Here is a 19,823-nt window from a genome sequence, read left to right on the forward strand (position 1 = left end):
AACACAAAGAAATTATCAGAGAATATAACCATAGAGATGAAATGTAGAGTTTGGGTTAAGAGAAATGGGGGAAGGAGCAATGAGGAGTTAAGAAATGAGGGTGGAGTTGCTGTTTGAGGTGAAGGGAAATGTCTAGTAATGGAAGGTGGGAAAGAGCATTATAACATTCTCAAGGTGATTAATCCCACTAATGGAAGGCTAGGGAGGGGGTGGAATGGGAAGATTTAGGCTGTATATATGTTTCCACAAGTGAAAAAAAAAAGTGTAAATAGATGATGATTAAATGCCAAGGATGAACTTGGATGGAATTGGAGGATAGAGGACAGGTGGCTCAAAGGGACACAGTTGAGACATAAGGTAAAGGAAATATAGAATGTAAGTTTTGTATCATTGTTGAATCTCTTGTACTTCTTAGCTGCACTTAATGGGATTGCATAAAAGAATGTTCTTGTTCATGGGAAGTGTATATGTGAATTATAGTGTATGTTCAAGGATGTGTGCAGCTAGCTCTCATATGTTCAGAAGACAGAGCAATAGATGATGGATGATAGATAGGGAAGGAAGGAGGGAGGGAGGGAGGGAAAGAAATAGTGATGTGACAGCATGTTAAGGTTGGTGGATTGAGCTATCGGGGGAGGGGGGGTCAGGGTATGATGGAATTTTTTGTATGGGGTTAGTATTGTTTTTGCAACTGTTCCTATAACTTTGAATTTATTTCAAAATAAAAAAAAACGTATGAGATACTATTTTAAACACACTAGAATGGCTGCTATTAGAAAAATGAAAAATAACAAATGTTAAAGAGGATTTGGAAAAACAGAAACACTTATTCATTATAAGTGGGAATGTAAAATGGTGCAGCCACTGTGGAAAACAGTTTGGCAGTTCCTGAGAAAGTACCGAATTACCCAGCAACCTGGCAATCCCACTTCTAGGTACACATCCAAAAGAACTGAGATCAAGAACTCAGACAGATACTTACATACTGATGTTTACAGCCGCATTACACAATTGCCAAAGACAGACACGACCCAAGTGTCCATCAACAGATGAATAGATAAACAAAATGTAGTATACACGTACAATGGAATACTATTAGGCCGTAAAAAGTAATGAAATTCTGATACAGCCAACAACATGAATGTACCCTGAAGATACCGTGTTGAGTGAGATAGGCCAGACACAAAAAGGCAAATATTGTATGATCCCACTGATAAGAAATACTAAATATAAGCGAATTCATAGAGTCAGAAATTAGACTAGAGGTTATCAGGGACTGGAGTGGGGGTAGGGAATGGGGAGTTCATGCTTAACTGGCACAGAGTTTCTGTTTGGGGTGATGGAAAAGTTTTGGTAATGACAGCACAACACAGTAAATGTGATTAATGCTACTGAATTTATGCTTGGGGAGTGGCTGAGATGGGAAATTTTATGTTGTCAAACATAATATAATTTTATGTTACCAGAATTTTTAAAAAAAGAGAGAGAAAAACTAAAGAGACAATGACAATTAAATGCAATACATGATCCCCGACTGGATCTATTAGCAGAAGATAAAGATGACCAAAAAGACATTATTGGGACAATGGAAAAAACTGGAATATTGACTATATGCTTAACATCATTATATAAGTGAATATCCTTGTTCTTAAGAAATATACATGGAAATATTAAGTGTTAAAGAGCACAATGAATGCAACATACTCTCAAATGTTTAGAAATAGACAGGTAGGTAGGAAGGCAAGTAGGTAGGCAGCCAGACATCTAGAAAGAATGATACAACAAATGTGGTAAAATGTTACAAGATGGTAAATCTGGGTATCTCAGTAGGGGGTATACTGGAGTTCTCTGTATAGTTTTTGTATTATTTTTGCAACTTTCCTGTGAGATTCAAATTATTTCAAAATAAAAGTTTTGTGTTTTAAAAAAGATGTGTAGTAGCAGAAATCATAAGGTCTCTAATGTCTTAACTCCAGGGCAGAAGCCTAAGGAAAGCTAGTCCATGTCTTCCAAAGCAGCCCCAGGTCAGTGCCCAAGTGCCCTCCCCCATAGGTGAGCCCAAGGCCTGGACATACCCGAATGGGACCTATAATTCTGGTACAACTGGTGGATCTTCTTGGGTTTCCGGATGGCACTCTGTTTGTCGATGGCGTTTCTGCTGGCGTAGTGGAACAAAGACCGCAGGTCGCTGAAGCGGAAGGCCACGCCCTTCATGATGCTCTGGGCTGTGTCCCCAGTGAGGAACATGGCATTGGGGTCATTGATGCATTTCATCAGCAGCGCCAGTTCAGCTTGAGTGAAGTCCTGAATCTCATCACCATAGAGCTCGTGGATGGACCATGGAAGCACCCTAAGCTTTGATAGCCTCCGGGACAGGTTATACAGGACATCCTCTTCATCGAAATAACCTTTCTGGGACCTGATCTGCTGATACAGGCAGAAGAGGCTATAGATCTCACTCCGATCTTCCTTAAAATTGGGGGATCTTTTCCTCCCTAATTTCTTATATGCTTCCTCAGTAAGTCTTCCGTGGGGGCAACTGAGAGCCTCAAAAGAACCCTTCAGAAAAGACTTTATTTCTTTCCAAATTAGTGCGGGGTTGTAGGAGGTTTTCCCTTTGGTCATTTTGGGCCATATTTCATTGGTGAACACCTCAAATGTCACATACACCCGGGGGTCATTTTCACCCATGCGAACTTCTGTAGCTTTTTCTTCCTCACCGTAGTCGCCATCCACCTCAGCCTCCTCCTCATCCTCCTGCCAATTGGGGATGGTCATCTCTTCCTGAGTGGACCACCCTACAATGGTTCTTTTCAAGCTTCCATCTTCATTTCTCAGGAAAAATGGTTTGGGCAAAGAAGCATCAAGCAGGAGGAGCAGCTGCTTGGAAGTGACAAACAGTGGAAAGTTCTCATCCTTCAGGTCCTGGAGTTTGTGTACATTGGGCTCCAGTGGTTTGTAGTGACTCGTGGCCTTGGTAGACTTGGAAAGCTCAGTGAAATTTCTTTGTACCTCCTGGCGCAGGACATGGTTCTTGGTGACAAAGACCTGATGTAAATGCTCCAGTTGGTGGGGATGTTCTGGGGCACACACTTCTGCTTGGCTGACTTCCACTTGCTCCACGTCGGGTACCCCCACACAGGCTTCACTCTCTTGCTCCTCATCTATGCTGTCCACTGTTTCCACTTCAACTGAACCTTCCTCTTCCTCATCCTCATCCTCTTCTTCCTCCTGACCTGAACCTTCCTCTCTGGGTTCCATTTCCAACCTTCTCTTTAGCCAGATCTGTTTGGCCAGTAGCGGGCTTCCTGCCTGCTCGGCTTTTTCCCAGTAAATGTGGAATTTCTTCCAGAGCCTGTACAAGCAGCAAGTTGTCTTCCCAGTGCCACTCCGCCCAATGAGGATGATGGGCTCCAGTGGCTTGGGGTTGAGGTTGATCACGGCATACTCGAGCTCGCCCACCCGGAAGGGGTACTCCACTGTCACCGTCATGTCATTGAGGATGTTGAAGGCCATGTTGGTGCTGAAGCTGTGGAACTTCATGAGGTTATACTCTGTCTCCACTGCACTGGCTGGAGGGAAGTACTCGGGATCAATGTGCTCTCTGCCCTTCTCTGTCTCTGTGTCTTCGACGTAGCAGCGGGGAATTCGCTTTTGGATTTTCATGTTGGCAAATACCTGGTCTTTGTTGATACCCTTCAGCTTCTTCCGCAGGATGCAAGACAAGCCCCGGTTGTAGGCATTGCAGATGGCCCTGACGGAGTCTGACAGTTTGCAGTGATCTAAGACAATGTCCCAGATCCGGATGATTTCTGTGTAGACCCGTCCCGACTTCTCTGTGGAGTGCATGTTGCGCTCTGTGGCAATGATCTTCTCCGGGTTCTCGCTGCATCGAGGAGAGAAATCGATGGCGAGCTCCCACAGCATCCGTGCTCCTTTGTCCAGCTTAGCTTCGAATAGCTGGATGCTTCCTTTGAGGTGCTTAAGCCGCTTCTGTAGGCCTTGGGTCCACTCGCCATTCCCCAGCTGCTGGATGGCAAGGATGATTTTCTTCTTCATGACCTTGGTCATTGCCCTACTTGACAGCTTCTTCAGCATTTCTGAAGTACACTCGATCTCCCACGTCATGTTATCAAAGTCCTGGAAGCAGGCCTCAATATCCTGTATGCTACAGTCCTCCTGATTGTCACTGCCTTCCCTCCCTCCGTTAACAACAGGAACGAGCTGTGTGGCTCCAAGACCTGCCTGGACAGGTCCTTCCCCCGCCTCAGGGAGGACCAGATTGTTCCCACTACACTTAGACCTCCCTGTACCTGGAGTCTGCTGGAACTCGTCTTTCTTTACTACTTTGCCAGCAATTTCCAGAGACTCAGAGCACCGAGGATAGTCCTCTGGGAGGCATGTATCCAATTCCACCTGCTGAATCAAACTCATGATGTCCTGCACAAGACGGTCTCTCAGAGAACGTGGCCTGATGGCTCCAGGCTCCTGTCTTGTCACCTGGGCATTGGGAACAGTCTCCCAGCTGTCAGAGACCGCAGATTCTTCTGATGGGGTTATGACAGTGACACCGCATGGCAGTGACTTGAATGAACCCTGGGACTTGAGCTGAGACATGTGTCCAGGGGCAGCAGACTTCGCAAGCTTTCCCTGGTGTGAAGCAGAGTCCTGCCGGTTCTTCCGCCTGCTCTCCATCAGAGCTTTGTTCCAGGCCATGAGCAGAGCATCATTCTTCTTAATCCGGTGCCGTGCATCTTTGCCCTCCTTGTTCTTCAGGTTGAAGTTGATGTCAAACTTCACCAGCAGGTCTATCAGCTTCTTCATGCGCTTCAGCATGCCCTTCTGAAAAAGGATGTGCATCAGCGTGTTCCCATTGCCATCCTGGATGTTGGGGTTGAGGTAGTAAAATTCAGTTGGATTGGACCAGAACAGATCCAACAGGTGATTGAGGAAGTTAAAACCAATGTCAGCTGAAAGACACAAACAAGACCCTGTGAGTGCTGAGCCATACTTCCCAGAGGACAAAAGGCCCTTGGCTTTGGGAGTAATGCCAGCTGGGGCATCTCAGAACACTGAACTTCATCAAGTATTTGATACCCATTACCTAAACCAGTAGTTCTCGATCAGGGGTGATTTTGCCCCCCGGGGACATTTGGCAATATCTGGAGACATTTTCAATTGCCACAACTTGGAGGAATACTACTGGCATCTAGTGAGCAGAACTGGGATGCTACTAAATATCCTACAATACACAGGGCAGCCCACCACAACAAAGAATTACGCAGCCCAAAACATCAAGAGCGCCAAGGCTGAGAAACCCTGTAATAACCTTGTAACATTCCAGCAGGATCCTTTATGCCAGGAAACTCGAAAAGGATATAAATAAATGAAAAAATATTGGACAGCTATGGAAAGACAACTTTGGCTTTCATGAATCCTCAATTAACCCACCCAAGTCATTCATCAAGACAGTCACTTCACCCCCTCAACCTGTGAGTGAGAGGCCAAGAAACAGGGGCATCCTTGGCCAAGAATAGGCCTTTTTCAGCTCAGTGGTTTTCTCAAAAGGAAAGACCAAAAACCACAGCATCAGTTCTAATATCCAGCTTCCTCCTCAAGGAGAAGACTGCTTTAAAAATAAGGGCTTACCTTTTATATCTAAAAAGATGTGGAGTGCTGCATGTAAAGGAGTATCTCCTTCCGTGAGAGAAATACCACGGGGATCAGCACCTTTGGTCAAGAGAAGAAAAGCCAACTCAAAGTCCTCATGTTTCAGGCACAGGACAAGCGGCCTCTGCTGGCTCTCCTGGAGACCCTCGGGCAAAGCTGGGAGAGGGAGAAGAGAAGGGCACTCATGAGCTACATCCCTGTGGAGAGGCGCAGCCTGGTCACCTGAGGAGGGAGAAACTGCTTCTGCCATTTAGTTCCAAGGGAGGAGCTGACACTGACCCTACTCCCAATCCACTCCAACCACCTTTCTGGAAAGCAAAGGCTTCCCAGAGCCCTCAGGGTGAAACCCAGATCTTGTTCGCAGACCTTGCCCCTCCCACCTCTCCAGATCCCCTTCTTGTCCCAAAGCAGGACGTTCCCATTGTTAACATTCCCTAGAGTGAGGGCAGGGTACAGGAACAACAGTTATCCCAACACTTGACTGGGATGCAGGATTTCATACTTGGCAATCAAGATACGGGTGCTGCTTCCTACAATTCTTGCTTCTACCATGCTTCTCCCCTAGAATGCCTGTCTACCCTCAATTGCCATCTTCCCTGACACTTCCCCTCCCCCATTTTACTTTATTTTTAGCTCAACTCAAGAACCACCTCTGCACTGCAGCCTCTCTGACCTCCAACACATTCAGACTCACTTCCCTGTGGCTCTGTGGGCCCAACTACACATGCCTTTGGTAGCTGTGCCTTGGTTCTTAGTGCCTTATCCCTTTTAGGTGCTCTATAAATGCTTCCTGAACAAGGAATAAAACAGGGATGCCATCTCAGCTGTCGTTTCTTGGCAAAGGAAGCAACAAACATGGGCTTGGAGAAAAAAATTGTAGAAGGCATTGTATTTACTTCCTGAAAGCCATGGGTGGAGCCAACATCTGAAGGCTTTGCACTACAGCCCTAAGAGAGATGAGGACCAACGTATTATTCCTTATGAAGGAACCAACATGTTATTCCTTACGAAGGACAGTTCTCCTTAAATGGCAAAGCAAGCAGAAAACCACACATACAAGGCACTCTTCCAACAGCTTCCATAAATTAAAATTCAAAACAACCCTAAGAAATAGGAACCATCATCATCCTCATTTCATAAATGAGGACACAAAGACATAAATAGCATGCCCAAGGCCACACAGTTAGTAATGGCATTAGTGGGAGTGGGGATGGGGGTTGGGAGCAGGTTGGTGTTTCCAAATTTATTTTAAAATAAAACCAGATACAGCAAGACGTCTGCACACTCCAGACGCACACCCAGCAATGTGTGAGCATTCTGATTAAAGCAGCAGATGTTTCCACCCACCGATTGTTTGGCTGTTGCTTTAAAAACAAGCATCTCAAATCCCAAACCATGGATTGGAAAAGAATGCCCCAAGAATTGCCAAGACCCACACAGCACATCAAGTGCAGGGAAAAGTCTAGCCAGAGGTAAGGAAGAAATCAATACTGCGGGCTAAACCAGGGCAAAGCCCCACCCCCACCCCCCCACTCCCCCCGCCATGCCGCAAATACCTGATGTTTCTCACACAAAAGGGAAAGAGAAAACAGTAATGGGAACTGGAATTCAAAAAAGGCACAGTTCATCTAGGGCAACACCCACTCACAGGCTGTTAACCCCCCATCACTGTTACCAAACAAAAAGATACCAGGAGAGAAAGAGGCAGAATTTAGTGGAGTCCTGAAAAACAAGTGAAAGACCCAGTGACAAGCAGTGGCCTGGACCTCCCCATCTGGACAACTTTCCAAGGTTTATCACCCAGGCTCGCTCACCTCCTCTGTCTATCAGACAGCCTAGCAGCTGTGTCTTCCTGTGGTCCCAGCTGCTGAGGTGTGGGATGATGGCACAGATGTCGAGGTCTGAGAAACTGCAGTCTTTGATGAGCGAGTCTCCGAACGGTGGCTCCCCACTTACTTTGCGGGTCAGCAGCAGAAGAACTTCGGGCCATTTCTGTTTCTCCAGTAAGAACTTGATGAAGGTACTGGCACAGTCGCGATTAATGTCACAGACCAGGTCAGGAGGGATCTCTTTCAAAAATAAGAAAAACCACACTCTGAGAAAAGGTTCATTATTTCTATTCTACCCCCCACCCCAACTAACCCCAACACATTTGTACATAATTAACATTAATTACAAACCAGTATTTTTAAGCACTGGGGGAACTATAAACAAGTAATTATTTTGAGCAAATTCCTTAGCTACTTGTGACTGTTAGAGTAACCGCTGACCTTGGAAGGTTAGAAATACCAGATGGAGAGTCCAGAGCCTGGCCCAGGAGGTGAGCAAAATGATGACTGTGTTTTAAGATAGAACACTTGAGCTCAGGGTATTTTCCTAAGATCCAAAGGGCAAAAGCCTGGCTTAAGTTTTGCATAATATCAAGAGTATCTCTTGTTTAAGGAACATTGCAATACTGGGAGATACTAAGAGTAATTCAAAAGTCAAGGGTTTGCAGGGTAACATTGAGAAGACAGTTTATCCCCCAATTCTTTATTTCATGTTACGTATTTCCATCTAATCTTTGATGTCTAGAAACAGGATAATGGTTGTGTTAAAGGTGAAAAACTCTTTCAACAGATCCTCAGTAAGCAGAGTACCAGATTTAGCAAATAAAATTATAGGATGACAGTTAAATTTTAATTTCAGATGAACAACAAACAATTTTTTAGTATAACTATGTCCTACGCAATATCTGGGACATACTTATACTGAAGAAAATTATTCATTGTTAATCTGAAATTCAAATTCAATGGGACATCCTGTGTTTTGTCTGGCAGCCCTTCTAGTAAGAAAGCAGAGAAGAAGAGAAGAAGGGAAGAAATCAAGGGTCAGCTAAACAAAGAGCAATATGATTCGATTTGCTAGCTCTTGCTTTCCATATTTTTCAGTTTTCTAAATGAATATTCCTTTTTAAGTAAGAAAAAAATGTTTAAATACAAACTGTTCTGTCATCTTATTTTAACAGGCATCAGCAAAATGAAAGTATAAAATAAAATGTTTGTAATTGGTGTTTGCACTTTTTCTCCCTCAGAGTCTCCACTCATCTCCTGATAACAGCACTCTCACACCCTCCTGCACTCACCATTCCATGTGGCAGGGAGGGGGCAGAACACATGATTTGGGCCTAAGCCAGTCAGGACTCTCCATCCCCCTGACCACAGTTATCAGTTCAGGGGTACGCATCACGTACAAAATTGAGGCCTAGGACTGTTGTTCACCACTGAGAGAGATGGATCCACAGCTACAGAAATGTTGAACAAAGTCGGAGGTTGGAGACCCGGATCAGCCAGCAGCCGTCTTGTCTCCGCTGGGAGTCTGAGATGGGAGCCGACCTGAGGACAGCTGAGTTGGGAGATGGGAGACACTGGGTCCTGTTGACACTGGTTAAATCCCTGAATACAGCTGTGCCTAAAGCCAGATCTATCCTGGGTATTTCCATTATGAGAGTCAGGAAAAAGGATTTTTTGTGAGTTTAAGCCAATTTGAGCCTGTTTTTCTATCATTTCCACTAGAAGCAGTTGTAACTATACTATTCTATGGCCAACTAATGAGAGAGAAAAAGGGAAAGACAGAAAAAAAAGTCAAAAGAGTTGGGTGGATAAGAGATGCTGGAAGAGAGTTGGGGGAAGACCTTCAGAAGAGATAAAAAGCAAGGAACAGAGCGAAAAAGATATCCATACCAACACATATAAATACTCACAGAGAAACAAAGAAAGTGTGGGAGCACAACCAAAACACACAGAAGAACCTTCCAAAAGTACCATTCCTACCTTGTACCTCATATGAGATTTTGCCAAACACCAAAAACCATGTTTTAGCTTCATAACCCCAAGTATAAATGAGGACAGTTTCCAAGAGTCATGGGTCAGATGACATGATGTCCAAAAGCCAAAGTCTCCCTAAATGTGGTTTTCACATCTAATAGATCCCATATGAGGTGGCCCCATCCTAGAGTCTTCAATGTGCTATTTATCTTTGAGCCATTCATATCCAAGAAAGAAGGACCAGACTTGCAACCTAGCCTCACTCTACCCACCCTAACAGCAGGACACCGGACTAAGTGCTTTACATCAATTATCTCATGAAGTTAGTTCCCCAACTAAGGCAAGGATGAGAAAACTGAAGCTTAAAGAGGTTAAGTAATTGGCTCAAGGTCACAGATTTGGTCAGTTGTGCAGCGAGACTGGAATGCAGAATTCCAGGCCTTAACCACCATAATCTGCTACATACTCTGAAAAGCACTTTTGGTTCCTCTGGCCAAGCTTTCCTGTCCCACGAATGGTCCAAGTTGAATGCTTTACATACTATCAATTTTTACAATACTAAATACCACCTATTTAGGACTTCTAGAGTGATCCCTAATTATCAGTTTGTATCTTTTGTGAAAGTTTCCTGATTAAACTATCTAATAACTTCATATGCCAACATTAGAAAATATCTGCAGAGGAGAGAGGCATCTGTAATACTTTAAAAAATGGTTGTATAATTCTAGAAGTATACTCGAAAAATAGTAACAGAGGTTGATACATTTTTTCACTGAAGAATCTGCCTTAATTGTTTGAATGTTTTACATTAGATGCATTACCTTTATTTTTATTTACTTTTAGAAAATATATTAGAAAAGTTCTCATGAGCATAAATCATCTCCAACACATTCAAATGTTGTGAGAAAATTTACCTTGAAGAGAAGAAAGGAGGCGCAAGAACCTCTGAACTATTTCTTGCTTCATAAAGTTTTTATGCAGTGACTGGTTTCCTGAGTTCATGTACTTCACCAGTTGCTCAGAGGCCTTCTGAAAAATGTCGCTCTCACTGGTGGGTCCATCACCATTGCTCAGTCCTGCAAAATAACATCAGGTGGTGCTTCTGAATACAGAGATTGCAGCCGCAAAACTGACTGCAACCTTCCACCCCCTCCATGTATCCATACACTTTGTAATGTGACTTTGTAGCTCCTATTTCCTCTCTTTTGATTCTGGCCTCATGCCTTGCTGTGACCAATAGAATACAGTGGGTGTGATCTGGGGGCCATTTTGAGCCTGAGCCTCAAGAGGCCTTGGTTTCTTCTCTTGGCTGTCTTGAGACCCGGGCCTCCACCATGTAAACAAGTCCAGGCTAGCCGGCTGGAGGATGAGAGACAACACAGAACACAGAGGAATCAGCCCAGTTGTCTGAGCTGAGGCCCGGAAATGTGAAAGAGCCCAGCCAAGATCAGCAAAGACCACAGACACTTGAATAAGACCAGAAGAATAGCCCAACCTAAATTGCTGACCTATAGAATTGTAAGTGAAGTACATGCTTGTTATTTTAAGCCACTAAGCTTTGGGGTGGTTTGTTATGCAGTACTGGATAACTGATCAAAAGTTCAGGGACGTGATAGCAGGACAGCTTAGTGCAATGGCAACATCCAACTACATGCCAGCCCCACGAACTTTTCCATCATACTGGCAAGTGGAAAAATCCAAGAGTAAGCCATGTCTATGGCCAAAGAAGGGAAGACAATACCCCCTTGGTTCAACTTATTTAAGAAAGTAGAAGTGATTAGATAATACTCATTGGTGGAGTGCTGGAAAAGAGTAAACTTTTTATTTGGTATCATATTTTGTACTCAGAAAAAGCTCTCTTGGTTAAAATGAAATATGACTGGACAGATAAGGGAACATAACCGGACATTCGTTTTCACACCAAATGGAAAGGGCCTGATACGCAGCAGAAATACTGTCCTGTTTTTGAAGAAATGAATGAAAGCTCAATGTCATGTTCTACTAAAGTGGGAACATTTAAAAAGAGATGGATGGTTTAAAAAGAAAAAAAAAAAGGTATCCTATCTTCAGTCAGGTTTCCCAGAAGCAGACCCTAAGTAAAGGATTTCTGTGCAAGTAGTTAATTAAACTGAACAGAGTCCGGGCAAGTGTGTGGGGGAAGCAGCCCAGGGGAGGGAAGAAAACCAAGCAAGGGTGCGATCTCAGGCAAAGCCCCACAGTGGGCGGCCTCAGCCTGATCCCACCGGGGAGCGACAGAGAGCGAGTCACACCTCGGAGCTGTCCTCAGCCACAGCAGGGAACTGGGCTTTTATACTCTCACAGCTAGCAGCCACTGGCTGCAGGCTGCCTTGGAGGATCTAAATTTGAAGGAGTATCAGCAAAGCAGGCTCCATAAACCCAAAGGCACTCCTTGAGAACAAGCCTTAGGTGCTGGCTTTTAAAAATAAAAGCACACCCATGTCAGGGAGCACACAGGAATGGTGAAAGAGGTTCAAAGGGATCCATGCAGAGAATCAACACCATCTGCTACACCTACTGATACACTCCAGGATCACATTTCAACAAATCAAGTCACAACACCAGAAACACACACAGAGACATACACACATGCAAAACCCAACCTCTGGGACAAATGTCCATTGCCCTCTAATCAAGAGACCTGCAGGTACCAAGCAGAGGGAGAATCCGTATAGTACCATCCTCCAGGGAAGAGAAAATGGGAAACATATGGCAAAGGAAGACCCACATCACCTTAGCAAAAATAAAAAACAAAACAAACAAACACACACACACACAAAAAATATGTCAGGTATAACAAGGTACTCCTGGACTCACCCCTCCTACTTTCTTCCTAAAATACCTGTGAATACACAGAAAACAATAAAAACTCACAGTATAGAAATTTAGGAGTCTCAGTAAAGGAGGAATTTCCTTCACTATCAAGCCAGTGGAAACTTACTGCTTGGCTCCCTGCCCCATGTCATTAAAAGCTTTTTGGGAACATCATACTTCCCCCTGGAAAATGAGTTTAGTACAAAAGTCACTTGAAATTGAACAGAAACATACTAAGCTTGACAATAGAGAAAATTAGATGCAGCTGTATAATAAATGCATGATTATGTGGTTCAGCCTAGTTAAGAAGGAAGTTATAGAAGATCAGAGAAAGCTCAAAACATTAGGAAGAAACCAGAGAATAGCAACACTTCAAAAATGCACCAAACAAAATGTGCTAAAATATTGACAATGGAATCCTTTGGTAGGAAGACTGTGCATGACTTGTATATTACCGTGAACTTCTTTGTTTTCTCTAAATTTTCTGCAAGCTTAAATAAGAGACATAATAAATATCAGGAAACAAAGTTGTTTGTACATTAAAAGCAGAGTTAGATTTCTTAAAAAAGAAAGATGACTACGTAAGTACTAAAAAAAAAAAAAGAAAAAAGACTGGATAAAAATATGCCAAAGTGTAATTACAGTAATTTTTTTGTTTTTATACATGACTATAATTTTAAAATTTTTCTACAATGCATATATTATAGCAGACATATAAAAAGATTGTAAATTAATTTAAAAGTAAAAGTGATCTTCAGAAGTTGCAATAGTGCTCAGTATTCGAAAATATAAAAAAATCATTTCAAAAAGAGAGATTTCTTTTTTGCCCAAAATCTTTCATTCAAGCTATAAAAGGAAAAACTGGGAAATTTATTACACACAATCTTGTCAATTTAAGTATATATATCTATTCCATTTTTATAAAAGAAAATAAAAAATATAACAATAAATGCATGAAATAAAGCTAAATTACCAAATCACAAAAATATTAATTTTATTTTCCAGGAGGTGGGCTTATCAAGAGTTCATATTTTTTTTGTTTCTCTTTTCCTACATCTTCTAAATTTTCTAAAAGAAAAATATATTGCTTTTATAATAAGGAATGAATATTATGGACATCCTTCAAGTCACTGTCCATACCTGCATTTATTGTCTCAGTGCTGAGGGATGCGAAGATTACAGGTTATAGCCTCTGAGTCACAGGCCCAGTCTATGGGAGAGACGAAGAGAATGTGCCGTGTACTGAGTGGTGCCAGCAGCGCCTGCTAGATGCTGCATGAGCACAGAGCAGAAACCTGGCTCCCAACTGAAGGACCAGAGAGACAAGGCTTCAATGCCTGGATTTGAACTCATCTAAAATACCATGTCCTAGGCAATCAGAGAGAAATGATTACAAGCAACTGTGAGAAAGACAAAGGCTCAAATCTTGTTCTCGGTCCTAACGAAAGAGGAGTCAAGAAGCAACATCACTAGAGAAGCGGACATGCTGCCACCTGGTGGTGACCGTGAGAGGCAAGTAAAGACAGCTAGACAAATTGTGGCTATTTAGCATTAGAGTCTTGCTGGTCACTGTGGTCCCTGGCGTCCCCTGGCAGCTTGTGAGAAATAAGGACTCTCAGGTTCCTCCCTGGACCTGCTGAATCTGCATTTTAACAGGTTCCCAGATGATTTGTCTGCACCTTAGCATTGGGGAAGCACTGGTGTAGAGAAAGGCAGAAATCTTCAGCAAAATCCTTTCTTTTTCAGGCTGAAATTTTTATCACCAAGATGCCCAAAGCAGTCCTATCCAAAGAAACCATCACCAGCATTGTCATTAAAATGGGGAACAGTGACCTCCAAGAAGAGCCAAAGGAGCACGCATCTTTCATCCTAGTCTGCAAAGTTGGAATGTTCATTCATCTGGGTGCAAGAAACTAGTGTCCTAATAGAGCTTTACTCAGAACCGGAGATGTAGAAAACAAGAGCCATCAAGTCAGACTCTTTGGTCATGAACAAGGGTATAAACCCCACTGTGGCAGCTCTTCCCCAGGATACTGTCTGACCTGTAAGTGGATGCAGATGGGGAGGTGCCAAGGTCCACAGAAAAAAGTGGATCCACTTTCATTCCCATGGCCCAGAGCCCTCTCCTGTGACTCCCTCCCACTGTCTTCTCAGCTACTGCTCTGGATGGGAAGACCTTTCTGTGGCTAAAGTCTGTAAGTGCTGTGTACAAATTAAAAATTTAGTTCTTTAGCTGCAGAAGCCACATTTCAAGTGCTCCATAACCATATGTGGCTACCTGGCTATCACATTGGATAGAGCAGATACAGAATATTCCCATCATCACAGAAAATTATATTGGATGGTGCTGGTCTAAAAAGATCTCCTAGCCTCACCTTAGGTTTTAAAGTTGGTGCAACTGACAAAATCTTAGCATCAAAATGTATGCTAAAAACTCTTCACAGAAGTATGAATGTATTAAAGGGACAGTGATGTTCAGCACATATTCAGAGATTGAATTTAACAAGGGTTCTGGTGCTAGGAAATACAGAAAGCTTCTGATTTGCTGGTACTTCCTGATAACTGTCATCCTACTCTTTCACGACGTTTTTCAGGTTTTTTTTTTTCACTTTTTTGACTCAGTGTTTTTCTATAGTCTTTCAATTTATTACTCTACGATGACAGGGAAGCCTTCATGGTCAATGGTCCGGAAAACTTTAAAGCTAATCAAACATCCAATAAATTTTACCAATGAGAGTATTAGGGGCTTTAGGCTTGATTGCATCCACATCACCCAATTTCTGTGAAATTGCTCTTTGAAAATTTCTTTTTAACGTGTAAGCCAACTGAGATACCATGATGGTGCTGACCCCTTTAAATGTTGCTTACCATCTATTTTAGCCACTGAGCCTTTTATTGTTTGTTATTTGTAAAGTTTATTTTGTCTTAACTCATTTAAAATTTACTTTATCTGTTAAAAAAAAAAAAAAAAAAAGACAGTGAGCCAAATGGCCAGACCCTGAACCATGTGCATTCCCTCTCATCTATACTTTTCTGCCAAGTAAGTACAGTTGGATTCTAATATGTAAAAAGAGACAAGTTTCGATTCTAATGAATCTCTTCTCTTGGTTTCAAACCTGGGCCACAGAGTAAGTTGGTGAAAAAGAGCAAGAGAGGAAGGGAGAACAGCATACTATATGAGAAGATGAGGTGCTTTCAAATATCTCAGCAGATATTCAAAGATTCTATTATACAAGGAAATTTAAAAATCAAAACATAAAAAACTAAACAAAAATGAATGACAGACTAAAGATGATAACACTAAATATAGCATACATATAGACGTAACAATATTCCAAGAATTAAGATTAGAATTCATAAAAGATAAATTTCCAAGCAAATCAGCCATTTCCTACCAGTAACTAGTAGTCATTTCTTGTTGCTGTTATTTTAAAACCTGGAATTTCATTGGCAGAGACACATGCTTGGTTAGTTTTCATTTCCCAAAAAGTGGACTGAAATTACAGACTTTTGAATTCCCAAAAAACAGTTCATAAAGATTTAACAATTGCACTATCTTAGAGAAAAAATCAGAATTCTTTAAAACGAGTTCATTTAAAGACCAAACATGCTATGTCACAGCTTTGAAAGAAAAGCCATGCAAAACAGAGACTCAGCAAACACAGTTGTCTCCCCTTATTCTTATGGTCTCACAGAAATGACAAAAAATATTTTAAATAAATAAATAAATAAAATGAACCATAAATTGTAGGGAGAGAGGAGTGGCAAATGAAAAGCAGCTTCAATCTCCCTCACACAAAATTTTTCTTTTTCTGGTAATTGGGACAATCCCTAGTCTCCCTCACATCCCGACCTCAACACACACCCCCTACAGGCTGCATTCAACTTGCTGCCCATTTACACATCCCCCATTCAAGGGAGGGAGGCCTTTTGGGGAAACACATCTATATAACTGCAGGAAAAATATACCCTATCCACCTACGTGGTATTAATCAATCCAGTCCTTCATTCATAAATACGAAACCACCCAAATATCAGCAGATAATTGGGGGAAAGAAATAGCACAAAAGAGAAGCAAGAAAGTGAGTCAATTAACCCCAAAAGAAACAGAAATAATTCAGGGAAAAGAAGAGACGATTCTTAAAAACAAAACAATACAACTCTCGTTAATATTCGTAAGTATGATTCAAGAGAATATGACAAATGTACAAAAGAACAAGATGCTACAGACAAAACACTGAAAATTCTTAGAAATTAAAACTATGATTTCTCAAATAAAAAATTCAGTGGACAAGCTGATTATAAATGGAAAAGCTGAAGACCAAGCTAAAGATCTTAAAAGGAAAGAAGAAAGGAAAGAGGAAACAAAATATTAGGGAAAAGTAGAGAGACATGAAATACAAGTTCAGGAGCCTCATCTATTTAATAGTAGTGGCAGATATTGAAAAAAAAGACTTTGTAGGGGAGCAAAATAATACGAAGATAATTTCCCTGAGCTCAGACAGACAGACTGAAAGGGGCCAACTAGTGTCAGGCAAGACAAATGATTAAGGATCCATAACTAGATACATCCCAGTAAAATTTCAGAACTCTAAGGACAGAAAAAGTCCTAAAAATGGAAAAAAAAAAAAAGGGGAAAACATGAGACTAATATCAGACTTCTAATCACTTGCAAAGGCAGGGGGACAATGAAACAATATCTTCAAAGTTTTGTGGGACAAGGTTTTATAGCATATTTATAAATCTAAGATGCCTTGGATTTGTTGGACATATCAGAAAAGCTGCCAACTAAAATACGACATGCCAGTGATTGATTATAAGCTATATCCCAATTTCAAAGACAATGTGACAAAGACAATTTCAATGAAAATGTGAAAAAGTACAACTTAGAATTGACAAAATACAATGCCTATTTCAGCCAAATTTTCAATGAAGATGACATTTTCAAGAATGCAAGAATTCCATAAGTCTTCTATCCATGCCTATGCCATTAAAAAGTTATTTTAATAGATACTCTAGGAGAGCAAGAAGAAACCTAAGATGACAACATGAGTCACAAGAATTAAGTATGAGTATGAGAAGGAAAATAAAAAGTGTTCCATTAAACTAGAAACTAGAACATATGAAAAACTTCCAATTTAAAAGCAAAGTTTTCAAGACATTTGGTGGTATTTTCTTTTCTCTGGGTCCAGCCATGCAACTAGTTGTAGGAAGAGTAACATTTATATAATCATAATACCATGGAAACGCCATTTACTGGTTTTCAATTTTTAGAATAGACCTATAGATGAAGCATGGAAAATTCAGAATTGAGGAATAGAATATAAATGATACAAATAAAATGACTACACAAAATTCAACAAGTGGCACCAAGCACTTTATCTTATACAACAGTCAGTCATTAGATACTGTCCCAAACTGATAAATCAAGAAGCATAGATATAGTATACTTTAAATTGCTGACAGTGGTTATTTCTGGGGAGTAGGCTTGATTTTTGTTATCTCCTGTCTGATTTTTTTTTTCTTTTTTGCTGTGTGCATACATGGGGGAAAAAAATCACTCATACTGTCTGTACTGGGTGTCCAAAAATCACCCATCCTGTCCAAAGGTGGACCTGATAAAGTTCTTAGAATGTCATGGATACTCTCCAAATGAGAGCTGGCCCATTCTATCTTTCTAAAAGAAAGAAAATAACTTTTCCAAAGATTAGGAGACACACTTCCATCTATGTGTACTAAGAAAAGGAAAATGATTTCTATCCAGTATCACAGAACCAGTTTTACCCCCTCCAAATGTTAATTCATTGGAAGCTGTACCTGATGGGTCCTTGGAACACGTAACCAGCTTTTCCAAGTGACTGTTGATTTTCTCGATGGCTTTGAAGTTCTTATTCCTCTTCAGGACATCCACAGCTGACCGGGACTGCCGATCCAGCAGGGTGGGGTCTGCCCCAAAGCGCAGGAGCATCTGCACATCCTCCACTTGTCCTAAGTCAGACCAAAATGGGAAGGAGGGATCATCATGGCTCCTGCCATAGGGAGATGTCCCCATGAGTGCTCTTTCCCCCAGTTCCCTGCCCAGGCAGCCCGGGCAAGGGGACTACAGTCCCTCTGTTTATGAAACCCAAACGTCCAAGTCTGGGTAGTCCACCCAGCTCCCCAAAGCAGGGAGTCCTGTATGGAGCAAGAAGGACAATAGCTTTTAAGAGGTTCAGTAGAGTGTGCCTCTCTACCTTTCTCCCCTCTCCCTGGCGACAAGCAAGGAGAAGGGGAATCTGGTTACTTAGCAACAGTTACAGCTGTATGGATAACAGCAAGCTGTGACTTCAGATTTCTTTATTCCCTAGAGAGGAAACACGATATTCTTCCAGGAAAAAAAGCCAGTCTCGGGACAGGAGAAGAAAGTGGCAACTGCTTTGGCTTTGGGGTCTTTTGGTTGTTACTGCTACTACCCTCCCCTCTCCAATCCTCTGGCTGCCAGCTCCATTCGCTGCTCTGATGTTATCCATTTGCCAAGCATCAAAGTGGCTCTGTTCATGGATGCAACAGTTTTCAGAATGGAACACGTATGTTCCTGGGGTACACAAAGACTTACATGGACACGGAATGTTAAAAGAACCAATGCCTGATACCCAACTTCCATACATACACTTTCCTAAAATTCACAGCCCAAAAAGCCTCCTCTACTCCAGGTATCATGCTGCTCATGGTGTTCTCCATCCCCATCTCCTCTGTCACAAATGCCCTTCTCTCATTTTACAAAAATAAACAAAATAATAAAGACATCCTTCTTACCCATCAGGTACCTACTGTGGTAGGCAAATTTCTAAGATGGTCCCCAAGATTCCTGGCCCTGGTGTACAAACACCTTCTCGCAGTTATTCAAACACTAATCTAGTTGCTGCTGTGATGAGACTTTGCAAACGTAATTAAGGTCCCAAATCAGTCACTTAAGACAGGTGCTTCTGACGTAATCACATGAGTCCTACAGGTCAGAGGTGTGAGATTTGAAGTTTGAGAGGGATTTGATGTGCAAAAAATCCTCTACTTCTGGTGTTGCAGGTGGAGGGGGCCATGGGGCATGAAATGTAGGTGGCCTCATAGGCTGATAGTGGCCCCTTGCTGACAGCCAGAAAGGAAACAGAGACCACAGTCCTACAACCACAGGGAACTGGGTTCTGCCACAACCACATGAGCTTGAGAGAGGACCCAAAAATCCAGATGAGATTGCAGCCCCAGCTAACACCTTGATTTCAGCCTTGCAAGACACTGAGTAGAGAACTCAGTCATGTTATTCCAGACTTCTAATCTACTATGCACTAATAAATGTGGGTTGCTTAAGTCACTAAGTAGTGATTTATTGCATGGCCTAAATTAAATTACTATAGTGTACTTTCCCAAAGAAGATAAAAACTCTTGATCTCCAAGGCATCAACTGGAGTGACAACTAGGCAATTAGAACTGATGCCTACAAGGCTCCTTTTTAAAAAGCAATACAATCCCCACTACCATCTA

At 42.0% G+C, this 19,823-nt stretch overlaps 1 protein-coding gene across 5 annotated transcripts in view; it reads right to left on the reverse strand.

The window, feature by feature from the left end:
- TRANK1 (tetratricopeptide repeat and ankyrin repeat containing 1) overlaps positions 1 to 19,823 on the reverse strand; it is a 220,691-nt gene that overhangs the window by 132,891 nt on the left and 67,977 nt on the right. For all 5 annotated transcript variants that reach the window (XR_005218462.1, XR_005218461.1, XR_005218469.1 and 2 more), the window contains 5 exons: positions 18,126 to 18,296; positions 10,391 to 10,552; positions 7,485 to 7,739; positions 5,650 to 5,826; positions 2,076 to 4,970 (listed from right to left, as the gene is read on the reverse strand). Coding sequence is in view for 1 of the 5 variants with exons in the window: in XM_037847084.1 (XP_037703012.1) it covers positions 2,076 to 4,970; positions 5,650 to 5,826; positions 7,485 to 7,739; positions 10,391 to 10,552; positions 18,126 to 18,296 (3,660 nt within the window). In the remaining 4 variants the exon portion in view is untranslated. The remainder of the gene's footprint in view (positions 1 to 2,075; positions 4,971 to 5,649; positions 5,827 to 7,484; positions 7,740 to 10,390; positions 10,553 to 18,125; positions 18,297 to 19,823) is intronic.

The sequence above is a fragment of the Choloepus didactylus genome, chromosome 1, assembly GCF_015220235.1.
Source record: "Choloepus didactylus isolate mChoDid1 chromosome 1, mChoDid1.pri, whole genome shotgun sequence".
NCBI classification, from domain to species: domain Eukaryota; kingdom Metazoa; phylum Chordata; class Mammalia; order Pilosa; family Megalonychidae; genus Choloepus; species Choloepus didactylus.